Source organism: Cygnus atratus, chromosome 31 (genome assembly GCF_013377495.2).
Source record: "Cygnus atratus isolate AKBS03 ecotype Queensland, Australia chromosome 31, CAtr_DNAZoo_HiC_assembly, whole genome shotgun sequence".
Taxonomy (NCBI): Eukaryota; Metazoa; Chordata; class Aves; order Anseriformes; family Anatidae; genus Cygnus; species Cygnus atratus.
In genome coordinates, this window is record NC_066392.1 from 297,026 (window position 1) to 320,035 (window position 23,010).

Consider the following 23,010-nt stretch of genomic DNA (forward strand, 5'->3'; position numbering starts at 1 on the left):
GCACCAGGGTTTTTCTGTGCTGTTCTTTAGGACCTGCAGACAAGGAGATGTAATTTTTTAGCACAACCTCTGAGGCAGCCATCCCCCAGCTGAGTGCTGCAAGCAGCCAGCAGCTGCGCACCAGGGGATGGACAGAGCAGCCCTCCTGGACATGACCTCTGGCTGAGGTTTGCCACCACAGCAACAACATTTACCACTGCAGTGGAGCAGAGGTGGCCCGTTGGGGGCTGATGGGCAGAGGTGGCTGCTGAGTACAGGACACTCAGCAAGCATAAAGCAGGGCTACAACCAGGGGGAGACACAAAGGTAACAATGAAAGAAAGACATTGTGAAGGCTTTAATGAGAAAAGAAATGAGTATTGCTCAGGGATATTTCCACTAGCAGTCTGTATTTTTTCTTTGCAGTGCCCTTGATGAAGGGCAGGAAATGCCCAACAGCAGCTCTGTGAGCGAGTTCCTCCTGCTGGCATTCGCAGACACGCGGGAGCTGCAGCTCCTGCACTTCGGGCTCTTCCTGGGCATCTACCTGGCTGCCCTCCTGGGCAACGGCCTCATCCTCACCGCCGTAGCCTGCCACCACCGCCTCCACACCCCCATGTACTTCTTCCTCCTCAACCTCGCCCTCCTCGACCTGGGCTGCATCTCCACCACTCTGCCCAAAGCCATGGCCAATGCCCTCTGGGACACCAGGGCCATCTCCTATCAAGGGTGTGCTGCTCAGGTCTTCTTTTCTTCTCTTCTTCGTTGCAGCAGAGTATTCCGTTCTCACCATCATGGCCTACGACCGCTACGTTGCCATCTGCAAGCCCCTGCACTACGGGAGCCTCCTCGTGGGCAGCAGAGCTTGTGCCCAGATGGCAGCAGCTGCCTGGGGCAGTGGCTTTCTCAATGCTGTCCTGCACCCGGCCACTACATTTTCTCTGCCCCTCTGCCAAGGCAATGCTGTGGACCAGTTCTTCTGTGAGATCCCCCAGATCCTCAAGCTCTCCTGCTCAGACACCTACCTCAGGGAAGTTGGGGCACTTGTCTTTACACTTTCCTTAGTCTTTGGTTGTTTTGTTTTCATTGTGCTGTCCTATGTGCAGATCTTCAGGGCAGTGCTGAGGATGCCCTCTGAGCAGGGCCGGCACAAAGCCTTTTCCACGTGCCTCCCTCACCTGGCCGTGGTCTCCCTGTTTGTCAGCACTGGCATGTTTGCCTACCTGAAGCCCCCCTCCATCTCTTCCCCATCCCTGGACCTGGTGTTTGCATTTTTGTACTCGGTGGTGCCTCCAGCAGTGAACCCCCTCATCTACAGCATGAGGAACCAGGAACTGAGAAATGCACTAAGGAAATTACTTTCATAGATACTTCTGAAGTATCAGTAATATCCTCACCATCCTAACAGTACTGAGAGAATTTCTCACAAAATGTTTTCTGAAATTGTTAAGTCTTATTTTTTAAAATGTGTGATAATATTATTTTAATTTAAGGAAATTTCTTCTCATCCTTCTACCTGTTAATTTTTACCCAGTCATCTCCTGTACTTTAAGAACCAAACTTCGTGTGTAGATAAAGACAATAACGAAGCCATGAGATATTCAAAGCTCTCAGATCCCATCTCATTCTCTGAACGGAGAAGGGGCTCAGGGCCAAAAGCTCTGTTGTCACATTTAGGAACAGCCCTGGTGGCCCTTAGGGCTGCCCACCACTGCTCAGTGGGGCAATGTGGAGCTTCACGGACCGGAATCTGGAGCTGCTCTGTGCCTGGGCCAGGCCTCTTGTGCTGGCCTGGGGAGCGGGGCTGGCCCTGCGGGGCACAGGCACTCTGTGCTGGGGATCTCCCAGGCAGGAGACCAGGGCTCCTGCAGCTTCACGGCCCTCCATCTCCTGAGCCGTGGCTGGCCCCAGCCCGGGGGCTGCTGGGGACGCCCAGAGCCGCCTTTGTCCCAGCAGCTGCGGTGCCTTGCGAGGGGCTGGGGCTGTGGTGGCCGTGCCCAGAGCCCTGCAGCAGCCTGCGGTGGGCACTGCCCTGGGGCCAGCCCAGCCTGGGCTGCTGGGCTGGGGAGAGGTCCGGGAGGTGGGGAGAGGTGGGCAGGGGCTGGGCTGGGCTGGGCAGTGCCCGGCAGAGGGCACCAGCAGCGTCAGGGAGCGGTGGCAGCATGCAGGGGAGGGCTCCCAGCAGGGCTTGGTGCTGCAGAGCCAGGGCTGGGGAAGGGAGCCCAGAGCTGCAGGGGCAGGGGACAGGAGGCCGCTCGGGGCCCTTGCTGGCCTGGGCAGAGCAGGAAGGGGGCCCGGGGCATTCGTCCCCTCACTGCAGCCTGCCAGGACCTGCACGGCGCTAACGGAGCATCCAGACCCAGCCTCTGCCCCATGGCCACAAGCCCTGCTTGCCCTCCTCCTGCCACGCTGCTTGTGGTGGCTGCAGCAGAGGGGACCCCCAGCCAGCCCCTGCATGGGGCTCTGCCACACGCCTCGCCCCGGCCCTCTCCAGCGGCCTCCTTGCTGCTCTCTGATGCACGCCAGCACCTCCCCGTGCGTGCAGGCCAGTATGTCTGCTGAGGGCCAGTGCGGCTGCTGCAGGGGCAGGGAGCTCAGCATGGCCCTTGCAGCCCCCTGCCCTGGGCCTGCCCCTCCCCTTGCCCTCGGCCACGGTTTTGTCTCTGCTGGCAGGAGTGCTCTTGGCATGCGCTTCCTGGCCTCCCCTCGCCTGCGCACAGCTGCTGCCCACTAAGGCTGCTGGCACTAACGTGTCCTCACAAGCAGCACCACCCCTTGGGCTGCTTCTCCTGGCCTCCCCCACCCCACTGCCTTGGCTCCTTGTCTCTGCTGGGCCCCACCTCCTGCACCGAATTGCATCCCTTGGCTGTCAGCTCCCTCTCCCCTGCCCTGTGGGGTGACAGAGCCAGGGTGGGACAGGTTACCTTTATTTGATGTAGTTCTTGTGTAATTTGCATTGGTGATGGCACAAAAAGACAGTTCCTTCACCAGGGATGTACATCCTTCTTCATGTTAGGACACAACTCAGCGTCCTTCACTCTGCTTTATCTCACAGATGAACTGGATTAGGTCTCCTTGATTACTCTGAGGCACAATGCAATGCTTTTTGCCTTCTGCTACTCCAGCACAGTATGTGTGACTTTCCCTTACTCTGCGCATTGACCTGATGGGTCATTTCACACTTCTCACTTTCAGATCCCTAGTTGGAAGGGGATGATTCCCCAAAGTGGGGCAAGCTGATGGATTCTGCCTCAGCCATTTGAAGCATGGTGTACTTCAGTTTTTCAGCCTGAGTTTGCTAGATGCCCCGGAAGATGACCCAGGAAGGTGAATGGATGTTCAAGTGTCTAGTAGAACTAAGGGACAGTATCATGGGTTTCCAATGGCCATTTCAAATCTAGGTCAACCCCAGGAACGCACTGGAGAAGAGGTTTGTCTTTGAAGGGGTTTCCTGTGCTGGGCTGGGCTGCAGTTACAGGGACAAAGACCACTGCTGGCAGTGGAGGTGCCCTGGGAACTCCATCCATCTCCACCTGAATCCCTCAAGGGGCTCTGGTCTCCTGCAGGTCTTTTCTGACATCTGCTGGTCCAGGGAAGTACCTCAAATACAAAGGGGTCTCTGGTGGTTTTCCCTGATTGCTTATGCTCAGACAGCAAAGCTCTGCCTCAATACCCAGAAATTTTTTTAAGTCCTTAACTAATAAAGCAACTACTCATCAGCTCAAATGATTCAGTCCCTTCCGTTAAATGTCTCACGTGAAGTGTAATTTCTATCACGAAGAAATGAGAATTTCCATGATCTATATTCAGCACAGGAGAAGAAATACTGGTGTTCACCTGTACTTGCTTTGTCATCGCTTTGTCTATCATGGTGTGCTCCCTCATCTTCCAGGCTCAAAACCTGACTTGATTACACAGACCCTGCTGAATGTCCCCTTTCCAGCTGCCTGTCTGGACCCATGCACTTCCCATGGTTCTCCTGCTTTGCCCTCCCCTTACTCTTTGATCATTCAGACCGCTCTCACCAACCCAGTTGCTGCTTTGAGTTTCAGTGAGTTCCAGCTCGCCCATCTCTCAGCAGTCTGTCTAATGGTTTCCTTAGCAAGAAACTCATCGTTTCTCATTGAATTAGTATGATATGGGTTAATATTAACACAATTATTTTAAATTTCCTATTAATCAGTGTAAAATAGATCATGTACAGTCATCCTTTTGGGAAGGTAAACGTTACTGGAGGGAAAAAAAAAAAGGAACTTCAACTTTTTTTTATTTCTTTTTTTTAAATTGCAGCATGATTTCCTGCCGTTTGTTTTTACATAGGAAAAACCCTGCTCTTCCTACCTATACAGGGCATCAAAGCAGTAACCGTTGACCAATACCGATAGGAAAATGATGCTCCAAACTGAAATGCAACAAAATTCAGCCTTTAAAATGAGGAAAGATTTCTATTAGGTGCTCTTTGAAATCTTCCTCCTTAACTACACCATGAAAGCTCTCGAATTAGCTGCACAAGTCTTGAAGACTTGAAAAAAACTGTGGGAGAGATATGGCTGTTTAGGACTTTCTCTGTTTTAATGAGTTCCGTGGTGTATTTTAGTGCTGAGTCATTGAAACTTGGGTACTGAGAGGAGAACGATGCAAGTGCTTGAGCAAGTAAAGTCAGAAGGAAAAGTTGAAGTGACTTGGAGTATTAATGGGCCCCAGGGAGGGCTGTTACTAACAAAGCCTCCCCAGGGACTTGTTAGGGCAGATAATTGGAGGCCATGATTGCAGACAGGCAAAGCGCTGTGCTGAGAAAAGTCTTGGTTGGTTTTGGTGAAGCAGAAGGGCCAAGGCCTGACCCCAGCCACTGGGAGGGGAGATCCTGCACCCCCACGTCTGGCTCAGGGCTCTTCTTGGGCTCTGTAGGATGTGTTGGACAGTGTGATGCCACGAGAAGAACGGCATTCTGACACCTCCCCACCCCTGCACAGGGTATCAAGGAAGCAGTGAGGCCCCATTGCAATGACTATATCTCGTCTCTTCAGAAGCTCTAGCCAAAGGGAAAAGCATCGTCTTCCTTCTCCTCTGCAGGCTTTCCTATGCTGTCCCGCTCTTTGTCCTATTTCCTTGAAGTCTGCAGACACCCATCTCTGTCCACCACCTAGCTCTCATCCCGGCATTTCCATCATTTCACCAGTGTCTCATCAACCCTCACCAGCTGTTCCTTGAAACACAAAGCTAAGGTCTGATCTTTGAGTGACCTCTGTAACCATGGCACGACTCTTTGAGGGACATTTCTTCCTCCTCGTGGCCAGTGCCACCCTTCCAAGGTGTACTTTTTGGCAGTTTTTTCTCTCCTGCTCTTTCCTACTACCAAAGAAAGCTCCATCAGGGTGGAAACCACTCCTCAAGTAGGCATCCCAACCCATCAGGCTCCTTGCGGCCTGTCAGCCAAGCAAACACAAGTCACCTCGCCAGCATCTCCCAAGCCCTGGGCCTGCTGCTGGCCTTGCAGCTTCTTGGCTAGACACAGCCAGGCCTTGTGCCTCGTGCTGTCCAGTGCTGGACTCAAGCAGAAGGGACAGGACAACCCCTATGCGGGCCTTCTTTCTGTCTGGGTCCTCCTGGGGATGGAGGCAGAGGGGATCCCACAGTCAGCATGCCAAGCAGGGGCCTTCTGCTGGCCTAGCAGGGCCACTGGCACATGTCAGCCCCAAAGTGCCGATCCCAGGGAGAAGCCAAGGGTGACGTGCCACCTACAGACAGAAGGGACCTCACAGTCCCTTTCCGTGACACGTTCCTGCTGCTGCCCTATCAGCTGCAGAGACAGAAGTGACCTCACAGTCACTGCCACAGTCACATTCCTCCTGCTGGGGCAGGACGTCCTGAGGCAGAGCTGACCTCTTTCTAGTCTCCTAGTGACCACATTTTACCTTTCTGGGTTAGAGATTAAGCAAATTTTAGTTGGATGGTTGGTGTTCGTCTTGTGGAGTCATTCTCTGATTAGGGTGTGGGCATGCACTGTGGTTAAGGGTTTTGTTTAGGTTTGTCAAGATGTCTGGGGTTAAATAGAGCATTTTAATGTTAGTGTTAAGGGCAGTGATTAGCGTAAGCAAGAGAGTAAAGGTAAGGGAAAGGGGCTATAGGCTGAGTTTTTCTTCAGGCGATACTTCGAATTCTGCATTACAGTAGTGGATTCCTGCCAGGGTGTTGGACTAATGTTTATGTTGAGGGATTATTGATACTGTTGAAAATAGTGTAAGGACCATACATGACTGTTTGAAGCCAGTGTTACAGCAGCATCAACATTACATGAACCCCCTAACCTCTAGAAAGTAAGCTTCCGAGCTCCTCTTCCCTTTTCTTCCCTCCCCCAAATCTCACATCTCTCCTGGCCAGGCTACTCCTAACCTCCCCATAGCAGTCGTCTAACTGGGATCAGCTTTCTGATGGCTTTCATTATACCAGAGTACCTGTCTCACCTCTGTTGGCTACTGTATTCTGTTGTTTTAGAGTACTCTATACTTTATACTCTGTTGGCTATTCTAGTCTGTTACTGTGAGGGCCTCCCCAGGGACTTGTTAGGGCAGATACCTGGAGGCCATGATTACAGACAGGCAAAGGCACTGTGCTGAGAAAAGTCTCGTTTTGTTTTGGTGAAGCAGAAGGGCCAAGGTCTGACCCCAGCCACTGGAGGAGAGATCCTGCACCCCCATGTCTCACTCAGGGCTCTTCCTGGGGTCTGTGGGGTAGGGGACGATGCCCATAATATCATGTGAAGGACAATGGTATGACACCTCCCAGTGTTTGCACATGGTTGAAAGGAGAATACATGGTCCCAATGCCATGAGTATAACACGTCTCCTCATAAGCCATGGCTGTGGAGACAAAGGTGTCAGTGTTGCTGCGGCCTTCCATTCTTGTCAGAGCCCTCTGCCTTCTCCTCTGCAGGCTTTCCTGTGCTGTCCCACACCTCTCTGAAGGCTGCAGACAGCCACTTCTCTTCCCCACCTGGCTCTCACTCTGGTATTGCCAGGATTTCCCTGATGCCTCTCCACTCTCGCCAGCTGTTCCTTCAAACACAAGGGCATGGGCTGATCCAAACTCCCTCTGGGTGACCTCTGGACCCACAGCACCAGTGCCAGTGCCTCACCTCCAAGTCAGGAATTTCGTTTGACTATCTACTCTAAATCTACCCTCTCTAAGTTTAAAACCATTCCCCTTGTCCTATCATAGAATCATAGAAATCATAGAAACACAAAGTGTGAAAGGATCATTTAGTCCAACCATCCTATCACTAATACTACCCACTAAGATACTAAATCAGATACCGTAGCATATGTCGAGGTGCGGCCTCACCAGAGCAGAGTACAGGGGGACGATCACCTCCGTGCTCCTGCTGGCTGCACTATTTCTGCTACAGGCCAGGATGCCGTTGGCCTTCTTGGCCACCTGGGCACACGGCTGCCTCATGTTCAGCCGAGCATCAATCAACACTCCCAGGTCCCCTTCCTTTTCACAGTCTTCTAGCCGCTCTGCCCCAAGCCTATAGCGTTGCATGGAGTTATTGTGGCCAAATTGCAGGACCCTGCACTTGGCCTTGTGGAACTTCATCCCATTCACCTCAGCCCAGCAATCCAGCCTATCCAGATCCCTCTGAAGGGCCACCTACAGATCCTTGTGCAGATCGACACTACCTCCCAACTTGGTGTCGTCTGCAAACTTACTGAGGGTACACTCAATCCCCTCATCTAGGTCCTCAATAAAGACATTAAACAAGATAGGTCCCAGTACTGACACCTGGGGGACATCACTTGTAACAGGATGCCAGCTGGACTAGCCAAAAATCTTGGTCAAAATCTCTGAGGAGAGCCTTTATGGGCTTCGTATGGACAACAATGGCAGTGTCGTAGATAATCATAAAATCATGGGATCATAGAATCATAGAATGGTTTGGGTTGGAAGGGACCTTAAAGATCGTCGTATTCCAACCACCCTGCCGTGGGCAGGGACACCTCCTCCGAGACCTGGTTGCTCAAAACTCGTTCCAACCTGTCCTTGAACACTTCCAGGGATGGGACATTCACAGCTTTTCCAGGCAACCTGTTCCAGTGCCTCACCATCCTCAGAGTAAAGACTTTCTTCCATATATCTAATTTAAACCTACCCTCTTTTAGTTTGAGGTCATTACTCCTTGCCCTATCACTACACTCCCTGACAAAGACTGTTTCCCCAGCTTTCCTGTAGGTCTTCCTTAAGTACTGCAAGGTTGTTCTAAGGTTTCTGCAGTGCTTTGTCTTCTCCAGGCTGAGCAGTACCAGCTCACTCAGCGTGCCTTCATAGCAGACGTGCTCCAGCCCCTTGACCATCTGTGTGGCCCTCCTCTGGACTCGTTCGAATAATTCCATGTACTCGAACTGCTGCATTAAGATACAGCAGTCTTTTTGGCACCCAGAGTGGGGCACGAAGGGTTGAGATAATGACCGATCTTACCAGAGAGTGCTAAAATTCAATTGTTATAAGCATTAGACCAGTTTAGTAGTTGCTGATCACAATGTCGACGTTTTGGATCTCAGGTCTGTTGTGCTTGCTTTCAGAAATGTGTTGTATAGCACATTACTTACTGCAGGTGTTCCCGTTGTGCTGTTTATCATGTCTGCGGCTGGTTTAAAGTTATTTTGCTATGCTGTGTAACACTGGCTTATGATTCTGTAAAATGTCTGGTCATGTGACAAATGTGTCATTTGTACTGAGCATTGCCATCACCTCCATACCTCAGGAACCATCACTCAGAAACTTAAGAATTACACTCTTGACCTTTTTGCTTTAGGGAGCCAATCTAGGGGGAGAAAAGGGAGGGACACTTCTCCACTTATTCAGTCCCCCTTTCTCCTTCACCTCCCCCTTCTCCTCCAGGCTAATTACACTAGCTCTACAAAGCTTAGAATATCCTTGGGATGCTCCTATTGTGATGTCTCCTGAATGTGTTTCAACTTTTGTTTAAGGATAAACAACTATTTAAGAATGCCCTCCAGAGACTTGCCCCAGGGCAGGAGAGTTCGGAGAGGCAGGGAGCGTGGGAGGATCTGGGCAGGCACCTAGAGCAGTGGGCACCTCCAGGGCTTTAGAACTTCCCCCCTGAGCATGTGCAGAATTCTTAAAAACTGCAGAAGTGCTTGAAAAGGAGGTGTTACCACCTTGGCAATTCCAAAGGGACACAAATCACTGGAATGTGATGGGACTTGGTCTGTGCTTACTGAGCCTCAGTCAGTGCCACTCCAACCCTGTGACAGGCCCTGCAGCTACTCCAACACCTCTGACATGTCCTGCAGCCACTCCAGCCCCTGGGACAGGCCCCAGGTCTAGTCTGGGGACTAGACCAGACCCCCCAGCTCTCGTCTTGCTAGGCCAGAGCACCAAGCTGTGCCAGTATCCGTTGCCTCTATATGCAGGAGAAAACAATGGGTGTGAAAATCAGGTTCCTTCGAATGGAAAAGAACTACTACTCAGAAAAGAAAGGAGGAAGAAGAATGTTGATCTATGAAACCTTGACATAGACTTCCCCACGAGAGGGTACTTCAAAGATCCAAAAGGGTACAGGTGGGGTTTTGGGATAGCTGCCTTGGAGACAGAGGATATTAAAGAGTTGTCTACAAGAGTTGTCCCAGTCTCTGGGAGGAGCCTTCCATTTGTGGAGTTGTTAAAGGTCAAGGAAGAGCAGGTGCAGATGGTTACCACAATGTTCTACCAGTTGGGGACAGGCTGGACATCAGTAAGTAATGAGCAATTGCACTCTGCATAACTTGCTTTGTACATAACAACAACAATAACAATAACAATAACAATCATCATCATCATCATCATCATCATCATCATCATCAAAGCTACTGTTATTCTTATTTCCCTTCCCTTTCGGTCCGTTAAACTGCCCTTATCTCAACACATAAGCATTTGGGGGGGTTGGTGTGAGCTAACTGCTGTGTGGTGCTGAGCTACTTGCCAGGTTAAAGGAGAACATGTTTGACAACCACACTCTAATAGCACAAATCACACTTGTAAAATTCATCTCTCCTGTGTTCAGAGAAAGGCAGTCGGTGATGACTTCAGTCTGCTTCAAGCACCACAACCCCTGAGATGGGCCCAAAGGTAAACCAACCCCTGTGACAGGCCCTAGAGCCACTCCCAAACCTGCGATAGGCCCTGCAGCCACTCCAACTGCTCTGAAAGGTCCTGCAGCCGGAACAACTCCTGTGATGGGCCCTGAATCTCCTGCGATGGGCCCCATGTCTGGGGCAGAGAACCAGCCTGTGCCACTATCGGTTGCCTCTTTATGCAAGAGAAAACAATGGGTGTGGAAGTCAGTTTTTCTTTAGAAAGGAAAGAAACTCCTACGCAGACAAGAAAGGAGGAAGAAGAAGATAAGGCAGGTGTCACCAAAGAAGGGCCACCATGGAAGCAGGAGGACAAAGAAGAAGAGATCATCTAAACATCAGAAACCAAGTGATCCCTTTCCCAGGGTAAGCTATGAGATAAGGGAAAAGATTTCAGCCATCATCTTGGTGAGCACATTGTCACCTGGCTGCTCCAGTGCTGGGAGAACAGGGCCAATAGCCTGGAATTAGAGGGCAGGGAAGCCAAGCAGCTGGGATCCCCCTCTAGAGAAGGAGTGATTGACAAAGCCATTGCAAAAGGGTACAAGGAACTTAATCCTGTCAGGCGTCAAGGAAAGGTCTCCCTTCAAGAAAGATCATGTATGTCAACCAAGGAAATGGACTACCATGCAGAGGGGTATCCGGTACCTGAGGGAATTAGCCATGTTGGAGGTGATTGATAGTAACCTAGACAACAAACAGCTATCCAAAGATCCAGATGAAGTCAAGTGCCCATGACCCATGTGGCAGAAGTTTGTACAGAGCGCACCATCACCATATGCCAGCTCATTGGCAGTTATGACCTGGAAAGACCAAGAGGAACCCACATGGATGAATCGGCTAGCCAACTCTGGCATTACAACAAAAGTCTCTCTTCTTCCCTATGGGCCTGCATCTCATCTACAGAGAAACTTTCTCATGAGATGGCAGAACTACAAGAGGATACGTCTTCCTCCCCACCTGCATGAACCAATAGCTCAGCTATCAGGTGTAAGCATCCCTTTGCTCAAGAAAGTTGATATAGTGCGTGCATACCACGTGCCACCCTGTGGTTTTGCCTGTGTGACCATGGAAAGGCCATGAGAAAACGGGATGCAAAAATCTACCCTACCTCCACCCTAGAGGCACGGATCCATGAAGCGCAAGGAAAAACATTCACAAAAAGTGGTTCTTCTGAGAAAATTGCTGCTCCAGTTTCTAGCAGATAGTCCTCCAAACAGAGTAATGAACACTATGAGCAGGACTAGAGGGATCCTGCCTCCATCCAGGGGGAGGAAGGGGACAATCGGGTGTATTGGACTCTGAGGAGTATTGGCCCGGCACATCAAACCCAAGAGTGAACTGTACTGGAGGCTGAAGTGAGCCTAACTGGGAAGGAGTGGCAAAAGCAACCCATTGGGACAGGCCTGGAGGCTCTGTGCAACCTTGACATAGACAAAATCAGGAGGGGGTACTTCAAAGAACCACAAGGGTATTGGTGGGCTTTTGGTATAGCTGCCTTGGAGATGGAGGACATCAAACAGTTGTCTACCTTGCCCACTCTCTCACAGGACCCTTCTGCTGTGCAGGTGCTGATGGCCAATGGGCAGCAGGTGCCAATCGCTACCACAACAGTGCACCTGAGGCAGTATTGCACTAACAGAGACTCCCTGATTCCCATGCATGAGCTGGTTCATTGACTGCAGAGCCAAGGAGTGATCAGCAACACTTGCTCCCCCTTTAGTAGTCCCATATGGACAGTGCAGAATTCTAATGGTGAGTGGAAGATAACGGTGGACTTCTGTGCCTGAATGAAGTCACACCACCGCTGAGTGCTGCTGTGCCGGGCATGCTGGAACTTCATTGGGTACGATCTGGAGTCAAAGGCAGCCAAGCGCTATGCCACCATTAATGTTGCTAATGCATTTTTCTCCATCCCTTTGGCAGCAGTGTGAAGGCCACACCGTTTTCAGCTGGAGGGGCTTCCTGTCCATCTGGAATGGACTGCGCCAGGGGTAGAAACACAGCCCCACCATTTGCCATGGACTGATCCAGACTGCCCTGGAACACAGGGAATCTCCTGAACACCTCCAGTACATTGATGTCATCATCACATGGGGCAACACAGCTCAAGAAGTATTTGAGAAAGGGAGGAAAATAGCTTTAATAGCACAAATCGCACTTTTAAAACTAGCCTCTCCCCTGTTCAGAGAGGAGCAGTCTGTGATGACTTCGGTCTGCTTCAAACACCACACTCCAGCAGAGACCCTGCTGCCTTTGGGAGCTATCAGCCCTGAGGCCTTGGGGACACCTCGAGGGAGCCCAATGGCACAGAGCAAGCGATGCCATGGTCGGGTGCCGTGCTGCTGAGCTGGGCCGGGCTCCTGGGCCCAAGGGGAGCTCCTGGCAAGCGGGCAGCGCTGCAGAGAGACAGCTCTGCCCAGGAGCAGCTCCTCTGCACAGCGCAGCAGGGCTGGGGGCTCTGACCGCAGCTGGCACGGGGAGAGGAGACAAGGAGAGAGGGCTTGGAGGCAGTGAGGAGCGCAGCAACAGAGGGCAGCGTGTGGCAGGACAGATCTGCAGGCCCTTAGCACCGTGAGTCTCTGGCAGCAGGGCCATGCAGGTGGGGTTGCCACAGGGGTCTTCTACAGCTGGCACATCCGATGGCTGATAGCATCCGTCAGGATGGGTCTCTCTGTTTCTTCAGCGAGGAGCAGAAGATGCTTTAGAGAATGGCATTTATGGTTGGATGTTTCAAGAGAAAGACCAAGGCAGGGGCTACCTGAAAGGCAAGCCTTTTTCTGTAGGCTGTGCTTTCAGGTTACTGCAGTGGAGGGGAGGCAGGTTTCATGGTAATGGATTGTCAGGATTGTACAGGAGCCTGAGACTCCTGGAGCATTGCAGTGAGGGACCAATATGCCATCAATGAACTTCATAAAGCCCCTTCCCACACCTCAGCCCACAAACTGCACCAACACCATCATTGTGGTCCTCTCAGGCTTTATCCTAGATGATCTTTAGGAGCTACAAAAGCCCTGATACCCCCTGCCTTTGGGAGGTGTCTGCAGGCTTGAGGTGAGCACAGATCATTTGCAATGAGCAGGAGCTGCCTCCTCTGCAGGCAGAGCTGCAGCCCAGGAGGGTCTGCTGAGTGTCCGTCTGTCCCTCCCTGGCCTTGCCTCCCCTGGCAGCAGCACGCTGCCATTCCTCCTGGCTTCTGCACCTGGCCGTGCTGCTGCTGGTCTTGTTCCCAGGCTGCCTGGGGATGGGGGTTTCACCTGCCCATGGAGTGAGCCCTCGGGGTGCTTGGGGGAAGGGGAGTACGGGGACAGGGTGGGGGGTCTGGAGATGGGCACTTGGAGCCTTGATTCCTCTCCTCTCCGAAGTGGCCTTGTTCTTTTCAGTCAAAGATGTGAGTAGAATTTTCCTGCAGTTGTCACAGGACAGCTGGGACCAGACTTGATGGACAGACTGGCTGTCCTCCTTGAAGGACAGTCTACACTAAAGTGAGGATGATCCTGATTTCTCTGATGATGAGCCACAAGGATTCACTTCTTCAATTCCAGCAGAAATACCAGGATTTGTGGCTTGGAATATGTTCTGAGGAGTGGTCGGGCAGCTAGAACATAAATTAAATAAATTAATAAATAAATTAATTAATCAATAAGCCACCACAGCTCTGCTCTACAGTTTGGTGAACTAGGAGCAAAACTGGGGAAAAACTCGTTTGATATCAGGAGGGAAGTGAATCTGACATTCTCCAATGTTCCTCTTCACCTCTTGCTGTAGGACAGGACTGACTCTTGCATTACCAATAGCAGAGCTGGCTGTTCTGACAGACACCCCCAGGCAGAATGAATCAGGATGCATGAAAGGAATCTGCCAAATATCAGCCAGAAAGTGGACAATTTATTTGATGAATTTAAAGGTGAAATGGAATTAGTTTTCTTCTGATAAATTTCTTGCACTTTATTACTCTCATCCTCTTTTTTTTCAGGACCACATCCCAAAAAAGCAGATATCCAACAGCAGCTCCATCACTGAGTTCCTCCTGCTGGCATTCGCAGACACGCGGGAGCTGCAGCTCCTGCACTTCGCGCTCTTCCTGGGCATCTACCTGGCTGCCCTCCTGGGCAACGGCCTCATCCTCACCGCCGTAGCCTGCGACCGCCGCCTCCACACCCCCATGTACTTCTTCCTCCTCAACCTCGCCCTCCTCGACCTGGGCTGCATCTCCACCACTCTGCCCAAAGCCATGGCCAATGCCCTCTGGGACACCAGGGCCATCTCCTATCAAGGGTGTGCTGCACAGGTCTTTTTCTTTGTCTTCTTGATTACAGCAGAATTTTATGTTCTCACGGTCATGTCCTACGACCGCTACGTTGCCATCTGCAAGCCCCTGCACTACGGGAGCCTCGTGGGCAGCAGAGCTTGTGCCCAGATGGCAGCAGCTGCCTGGGGCAGTGGCTTTCTCAATGCTGTCCTGCACACGGCCACTACATTTTCCCTGCCCCTCTGCCAAGGCAATGCTGTGGACCAGTTCTTCTGTGAGATCCCCCAGATCCTCAAGCTCTCCTGCTCAGATGCCTACCTCAGGGAAGTTGGGGTTCTTCTATTTGGTGCTTCTTTTGGTGTTGGCTGCTTTGTTTTCATTGTGGTGTCCTATGTGCAGATATTCAAGGCCGTGCTGAGGATGCCCTCTGAGCAGGGCCAGCACAAAGCCTTTTCCACGTGCCTCCCTCACCTGGCCGTGGTCTCCCTGTTTGTCAGCACTGCCATTTTTGCCTACCTGAAGCCCCCTTCTATCTCCTCCCCATCCCTGGACCTGGTGGTGTCATTTCTGTACTCAGTGGTGCCACCAACAGTGAACCCCCTCATCTACAGCATGAGGAACCAGGAGCTCAAGAATGCTTTGATTAAAACTGTTTTTGTACATGCTTCTTAAGCATCAGTAATGTGGTCATTAGTATTACTGTCATAATACATAATCATAGAATCATAGAATATCCCGAGTTGGAAGGGACCCATAAGGATCATCTAGTCCAGCTCCTGGCACCGCACAGGTCTGCCCAAAGTTTAGACCATGTGACTAAGTGCACAGTCCAATCGCTTCTTAAATTCAGACAGGCTTGGTGCAGTGACTACTTCCCTGGGGAGCCTGTTCCAGTGTGCAACCACCCTTTTGGAGAAGAACCTCTTCCTGATGTCCAGCCTAAACTTCCCCTGCCTCAGATTAACACCATTCCCGCAGGTCCTCTCACTGGTGATAACAGAGAATAGGTCACCTGCCTCTCTACTCCCCCTCGTGAGGAAGCTGTAGACTGCGATGAGGTCCCCCCCTCAGCCTCCTCTTCTCCAGGCTGAACAGGCCCAGTGACCTCAGCCGCTCCTCATATGTCTTCCCCTCTAGGCCCTTCACCATCTTCGTTGCCCTCCTCTGGACACAGTTTAATGTCCTTTCTGTACTGTGGTGCCCAGAACTGCACACAGTACTCGAGGTGAGGCCGCACCAGCGCAGAGTAGAGCGGGACAATCACTTCCCTCGACCGACTAGCAATGCCGTGCTTGATGCACCCCAGGATACGGTTGGCCCTCCTGGCTGCCAGGGGACACTGCTGGCTCATATTCAACTTGCTGTCAACCACAACCCCAAAGTTAAATAATGTTATGTAAATAAATGTTTAATTGTAAATGTAATTGTTTAATTGTAATTTAATTTGCAATTTACAAATTTTTTATGATTTAATTGTAATTGTTTAATTGTAAATGTTTAATTGCAAATGTTATGTAAATAAATGTTTAATTAAATGTAAATAAATGTTTAATAATGTTAAATAAAAGCACTAACATGACTAAGAAGTTATTTCGGAAACTGAGGGGAAAATTTTTATTATTATTCTTTAACTTTTTTATTTTTAAATATGATTTTTATTTGAATAATGGAGTTTTTAACCTTCAGCATGTAAATTTATTTACTTTAACGCAATCATCTCATGTACCTACAGAGCCAGGCTTGCTGTGTGGATAAAGACAATAAGGAAGGCATCAGAAATACATTCAGAACGTCACTGGTCAGAGGTCCCATGTCCGCTGGAGCTGGGGGAGCAGCCCCAGCACGCAGGAGGGGCTCAGGGCCCAGAGCCCAGCTGCCACAGGGAGGAGCAGCCCCGCTGGCCCTCGGGGCTGCCCCTCACTGCCCGCTGGGCTCTGCCTCTCTGCTGCCTTCGGGTCGGGGCTGCTGCTTCCCTGGAGCCATGGCCATGGCCAGCAGCAGGACGTGGCCTTTTCACTGCTGCTCTCTTCTGGCTTCCACATTGTGCTTCTTGTGTTTGGATAAGCCCTGAGATCTCCTGTATGTTGGTGACAGTCCTGTTATCTCTACATTGGCATCTCTTCAATATCTCTGCACGCCTCTTGCAAACCTGCTTTCAGGAATACACCCAAGGAGCTGCTTCCTGAACAGACCTCTTGCTTTTCTGGGCCTCACAATGGATCAGAACCCCCGAGTGGTCAGTGAAGGACCAAGGGCTGCAGTCGGAGCTGCCTTCTTGCTTGCCTATGGCCCAGCAAACAGTAACTGGCCTTGTCTGGCCTGGGAGTGTCCCAGTGGTGCTGGGTCTGATGGCAAATGGAGTCCTGGAGAGGAATCTGGAGCTGCTCTGTGCCTGGGCCAGGCCTCTTGTGCTGGCCTGGGGAGCGGGGCTGGCCCTGCGCGGCACAGGCACTCTGTGCTGGGGATCTCCCAGGCAGGAGACCAGGGCTCCTGCAGCTTCACGGCCCTCCATCTCCTGAGCCGTGGCTGGCCCCAGCCCGGGGGCTGCTGGGGACGCCCAGAGCCGCCTTTGTCCCAGCAGCTGCGGTGCCTTGTGAGGGGCTGGGGCTGTGGTGGCCGTGCCCAGAGCCCTGCAGCAGCCTGCGGTGGGCACTGCCCTGGGGCCAGCCCAGCCTGGGCTGCTGGGCTGGGGAGAGGTCCGGGAGGTGGGGAGAGGTGGGCAGGGGCTGGGCTGGGCTGGGCAGTGCCCGGCAGAGGGCACCAGCAGCGTCAGGGAGCGGTGGCAGCATGCAGGGGAGGGCTCCCAGCAGGGCTTGGTGCTGCAGAGCCAGGGCTGGGGAAGGGAGCCCAGAGCTGCAGGGACAGGGGACAGGAGGCCGCTCGGGGCCCTTGCTGGCCTGGGCAGAGCAGGAAGGGGGCCCAGGGCATTCGTCCCCTCACCGCAGCCTGCCAGGACCTGCACGGCGCTCACGGAGCATCCAGGGCCAGGCTGTGCCCCGTGGTGCGCAGGGAGAGGGCAAAGCCTCTCTGAAAAAGAGGCTGAAACTGAAAAAGGTCCCTCCGCTGCCCCATGGTGTGACAGGGCCAGGGTGGGACAGGTTACCTTTATTTGATGTAGTTCTTGTGTAATTTGCATTGGTGATGGCACAAAAAGAGAGTTCCTTCACCAGGGATGTACATCCTTCTTCATGTTAGGACACAACTCAGCGTCCTTCACTCTGCTTTATCTCACAGATGAACTGGATTAGGTCTCCTTGATTACTCTGAGGCACAATGCAATGCTTTTTGCCTTCTGCTACTCCAGCACAATATGTGTGACTTTCCCTTCCTCTGCACATTGACCTGATGGGTCATTTCACACTTTTCACTTTCAGGTCCCTAGTTGGAAGGGGATGATTCCCCAAAGTGGGGCAAGCTCTTGGGTTCTGCCTCAGCCATTTGAAGCATGGTGTACTTAAGTTTTTCAGTCTGAGTTTGCTAGATGCCCTGGAAGATGACCCAGGAAGGTAAATGGATGTTCAAGTGTCTAGTAGAACTAAGGGAGAGTATCATGGGTTTCCAATGGCCATTTCAAATCTAGGTCAACCCCAGGAACCCACTGGAGAAGAGGTTTGTCTTTGAAGGGGTTTCCTGTGCTGGGCTCGGCTGCAGTTACAGGGACAAAGACCACTGCTGGCAGTGGAGGTGCCCTGGGAACTCCATCCATCTCCACCTGAATCCCTCAAGGGGCTCTGGTCTCCTGCAGGTCCTTTCTGAAAGCTGACAGTCCATGGAAGTACCTCAAATACAAAGGGGTCTCTGGTGGTTTTCCCTGATTGCTTATGCTCAGACAGCAAAGCTCTGCCTCAATACCCAGTAATTTTTTGAAGTCCTTAACTAATAAAGCATCTACTCATCAGCTCAAATGATTCAGTCCCTTCCGTTAAATGTCTCACGTGAATGATAATTTCTATCATGAGGAAATGAGAATTTCCATGATCTATATTCAGCACAGGAGAAGAAATACTGGTGTTCACCTGTACTTGCATTGTCATCGCTTTGTCTATCATGGTGTGCTCCCTCATCTTCCAGGCTCAAAACCTGACTTGATTACACAGACCCTGCTGAATGTCCCCTTTCCAGCTGCCCGTCTGGACCCATGCACTTCCCATGGTTCTCCTGCTTTGCCCTCCCCTTACTCTTTGATCATTCAGACCGCTCTCACCAACCCAGTTGCTGCTTTGAGTTTCAGTGAGTTCCAGCTCGCCCATCTCTCAGCAGTCTGTCTAATGGTTTCCTTAGCAAGAAACTCATCGTTTATCATTGAATTCGTATGATGTGGATTAATATTAACACAATTATTTTAAATTTCCTATTAATCAGTGTAAAATAGATCATGTACAGTCATCCTTTTGGGAAGGTAAACATCACTGGAGTCAAAAAAAAAAAGGAACTTCAACTTTGTTATACTTTTTTTTTAAATTGCAGCATGATTTCCTGCTGTTTGCTTTTAAATAGGAAAAACCCTGCTCTTCCTACCTATACAGGGCATCAAAGCAGTAACCGTTGACCAATATCTATAGGAAAATGATGCTCCAAACTGAAATGGAACAAAATTCAGCCTTTAAAAGGAGGAAAGATTTCTATTAGATGCTCTTTGAAATCTTCCTCCTTAACTACACCATGAAAGCTCTCCAATTAGCTGCACAAGTCTTGAAGACTTGAAGAAAATTGTGGGGGAGGTATGGCTGCTTAGGACTTTCTCTGTTTTAATGAGTTCCGTGGTGTATTTTAGTGCTGAGTCAGTGAAACTTGGGTACTGAGAGGAGAATGATGCAAGTGCTTGAGCAAGTAAAGTCAGAAGGAAAAGTTGCAGTGACTTGGAGTATTAATGGGCCCCACTGAGGGCTGTTACTAAGAAAGCCTCCGCAGGGACTTGTTAGGGCAGATAATTGGAGGCCATGATTGCAGACAGGCAAAGCGCTGTGCTGAGAAAAGTCTTGGCTGGTTTTGGTGAAGCAGAAGGGCCAAGGCCTGACCCCAGCCACTGGGAGGGGAGATCCTGCACCCCCACGTCTGGCTCAGGGCTCTTCTTGGGGTCTGTAGGATGTGGTGGGCAGCGTGATGCCACGAGAAGAACTTCATTCTGACACCTCCCCACCCCTGCACAGGGTATCAAGGAAGCAGTGAGGCCCCATTGCAATGACTATATCTCGTCTCCTCAGAAGCTCTAGCCAAAGGGACAAAAACGTCAGGGCTGTTGGGGCCTTCCCTTCTTGCCAGCACCCTCTGCCTTCTCCTCTGCAGGCTTTCCTATGCTGTACCACACTTTGCCCTATTTCCTTGAAGTCTGCAGACACCCATCTCTGTCCACCACCTTACTCTCATCCCAGCATTTCCATCATCTCACCCATGTCTCATCAAACCTCACCAGCTGTTCCTTGAAACACAAAGCTAGAGTCTGATCATAGATACTCACCAGCATCTCCCAAGCCCTGGGCCTGCTGCTGGCCTTGCAGCTTCTTGGCTAGACACAGCCAAGCCTTGTGCCTCCTGCTGTCCAGTGCTGGACTCAAGCAGAAGGGACAGGACAACCCCCATGCGGGCCTTCTTTCTGTCTGGGTCCTCCTGGGGATGGAGGCAGAGGGGATCCCACAGTCAGCATGCCAAGCAGGGGCCTTCTGCTGGCCTAGCAGGGCCACTGGCACATGTCAGCCCCAAAGTGCCGATCCCAGGGAGAAGCCAAGGCTGACGTGCCACCTACAGACAGAAGGGACCTCACAGTCCCTTTCCGTGACACGTTCCTGCTGCTGCCCTATCAGCTGCAGAGACAGAAGCGACCTCACAGTCACTGCCCCAGTCACATTCCTCCTGCTGGGGCAGGACATCCTGAGGCAGAGCTGAGCTCATCAGAGCATTCCCACCCACCTCCTCCTTGTGGCCCACAAGCTGATCCGATCCATGGCCCCTCACATCCATCTCTGAATGCCAGGTGACTGCAGAGAAGTCTCACAATTCCTGCCTTGCCCCAAGGGGCCAAGCACTTTAAGTTAAGGGTTAGGAGAGGGGCTGAAGGTGAGGAGGTTAATGCACAGGAAAACGGGCTTTATGTGTTAGATTTTCATGAATGGGGTTAGGGACTAGGTCTCATATTTCTGGGTTAGAGTTTAAACAAAGATATAGTGGGAGGGTTTGGTGTTCTACTTGGTGTGTCAGCTGTGTGGTTAGGGTATGGACAAGGCTTGTGATTTAGGGGTTTGTTTAGGTCTGCCAAGAAGTCTAGGGTCAAATAAAGCATTTAAATCTAGTGTTAAGGGGAGGGATCAAGGTAAGCAAGAGAGTAAGGGTAAGGGAAAGAGGCTATGGGCATAGTTTTGGCTTCAGTACATACTTTGAGCTCAGGCATAAGAGCAGTGGATTCCTGTCAGGGTGTGGAGTAGCATTTAAATTTAGGGATTAAGTTTACTGGTTGAAGCCGGTGAAGGGCCTCAGGTGACTATTTTAAGTCACAGTTACAACAGCATCAGCAAAAACCTGAACCTTCTTACCTCTACAAAATCCTTAATTTCTGCTGGCCAAGCCCCTATTCCCTCCTCCAAATCTCACATTTCTCCTGTCCTGGGTTTCTCCTGACCTGCCCATATCAGTCATCTTCTTAGGGGCATGTTGATGATGGCTTTCATGATCTCAGCATATCCATCACACCTCTGTTGGCTACTCTATTTCTGAGAAAAGTGGCACTTAAGACACGACGGAAAAGGACACAAAAGTCCATCAGAGCACCCTGCACAATGTGCCCAGCAGCTCTGCACCTCCAGAAATGTGCTGTTCCTGCCCACAAGTTTTCTTTCCAGAATGGCTCCTATGGATCCAGGGTAACTTTTCCCAAGCCCTCACTTCCCCAGGCCACACCACTCTTGCCCGCAGGCCCCACGTGTCTCTCCAACCCTCCCCTCTTCCCCTGCAGTAGTGGCACCTCGCCGCAGCAGGTTGGTGCATCTCCAGGCTCAGGGGTGTTTCCTGAGGGCCTGCCCCGTGTGGGGAGTGGTGGGGAGGAAGAGAGCAAGGTCAGCTCCTGGGGCATGGCTGAGCACAGCCCAGCCATCCCGCACCGTGGGCAGGCCCCTTCTCCCGGGCTGAGGCACACATGCAAGGTGGACATCTTCCCATCAGCCCAGCTTCGCGCAGGGCCCTTCAGCCCTGCCCCTGTCCTGGGACTCGCCTCCTCCTCCTCCACCCACAGACATACATTGCTTTCCATTTTGGGCCTCAAGCTTGACTTTAAGGATCTGCTAAAGCCCTGAATTTCCTCATTTCTCACAGCCTTCACACAAGTCTTTCTCCTGGCCCTCCCCACTGCCCAGCACTGCCTCTCAGGTGGCACTCAGTGACCCTTCACAAGGGCCTTTGGACTTCCTCAATTGTCCTGGTGTTTTTGAGGACTTCCTGGTTCCTTCCAGATCTCAGAAGGAGCCTTCTTGTCCAGCGTGGGGCCCTCTATTGTCTCTGGCTGGGACGGAGTTACTCTCTGCAGAGCAGCCCCTGTGGTGCTGTGCTTTTGATATGTGACCCTAGTAGTGTTGGTCACCCATGGCTGTGGTCACTGTTCCTGAGCAGTGCTTGCACAGCATCAAGGCCTTCTGTGGTTCTCACTCTGCCCCAGGAGTGAGTTGGCTGCAGGTGGGCAAGAAGCTGGGAGGGGAACCTGCTGTGACAGCTGGCCCAGCCTGACCAATCTGAGGAGCCCATGCACTCCTCAGATTCACCTTGGTTGTTACCAGACACTACCTTGCACGGTCATTTTATGAGGTGCTAATCACTACCCACTGAGCTCCTTGTCCCTGGAGATCCCCTGACATCTCCTGGCAGCTCCAGATTCCTCTCCAGGCTGGCATCGGCCATCAGCCCCACTGCAGGGGGCACAGTCCCATGCAGATGAGTCCAAGACCAGTTGTCATCTCCTTAGGCAAGTGCCGCCATAACGGGAGCTCTTAGTCCTGCCCTTGGTCCCTCACAGACCACCCTGGGACTTTCAGCCTGTGTCCTTCACTCCATGAAGAAGCCCAGAAAACAGAAGAGCAGGGAGCAACCCCTTGGCTCTATTCCTGATAGCACATTTGGAAGAGGTGCCCAGGCTTCTGGCTTTGCCCTGAGCAGCCCCTCTTGTTACTGTGGTGCTAGCAGGGAGGCCAGCTGTGACCCAGGGCTGCACAGTGCCTGCTGCTGCCTGCAGCCACAGGGATGTCACTGCAGAGACAACGGGACTGTCACCACGGTACATGAGACCTCAAGACTAACACAGATACAAGAGCACAAGAAAACAATGAGGAACCAAAAAGAGAGCAGCAGTGAAAAGGCCACGTCCTGCTGCTGGCCATGGCCATGGCTCCAGGGAAGCAGCAGGGGCCCTGAGCCCCTCCTGCATGCTGGGGCTGCTCCCCCGGCTCCAAAGGAGATGGGAAGAGACGGCAGCTGAGTGCAGTGAACTTCTGATGACTTCCTTATTGGGTATATCCATGCAGGAAACTGGCATCTCTGGGGAAATGATTAACAAGTAGGAGGATAAGAAATATATTATTTAAATCAGAAACAATATTTTCAGAATATAATAATACAGATGAATATTAACAAAAAATTGTCTTACTTTTTTTGAGGAAATATAGGAAT

General features: G+C 51.5%; 1 protein-coding gene and 1 pseudogene across 1 annotated transcript; both read left to right on the forward strand.

Moving 5' to 3' along the window:
* The first annotated feature begins 427 nt into the window (after positions 1–427).
* Positions 428–1,346, forward strand: LOC126913616 (olfactory receptor 14C36-like; annotated as a pseudogene).
* Positions 1,347–14,197: 12,851 nt separating this feature from the next.
* Positions 14,198–15,036, forward strand: LOC118261506 (olfactory receptor 14C36-like). Its single transcript, XM_035572361.2, has one exon. It carries the CDS (start codon positions 14,278–14,280, stop codon positions 15,034–15,036), a length of 759 nt encoding a protein of 252 aa, XP_035428254.2. The 5' UTR covers positions 14,198–14,277.
* Positions 15,037–23,010: the final 7,974 nt, after the last annotated feature.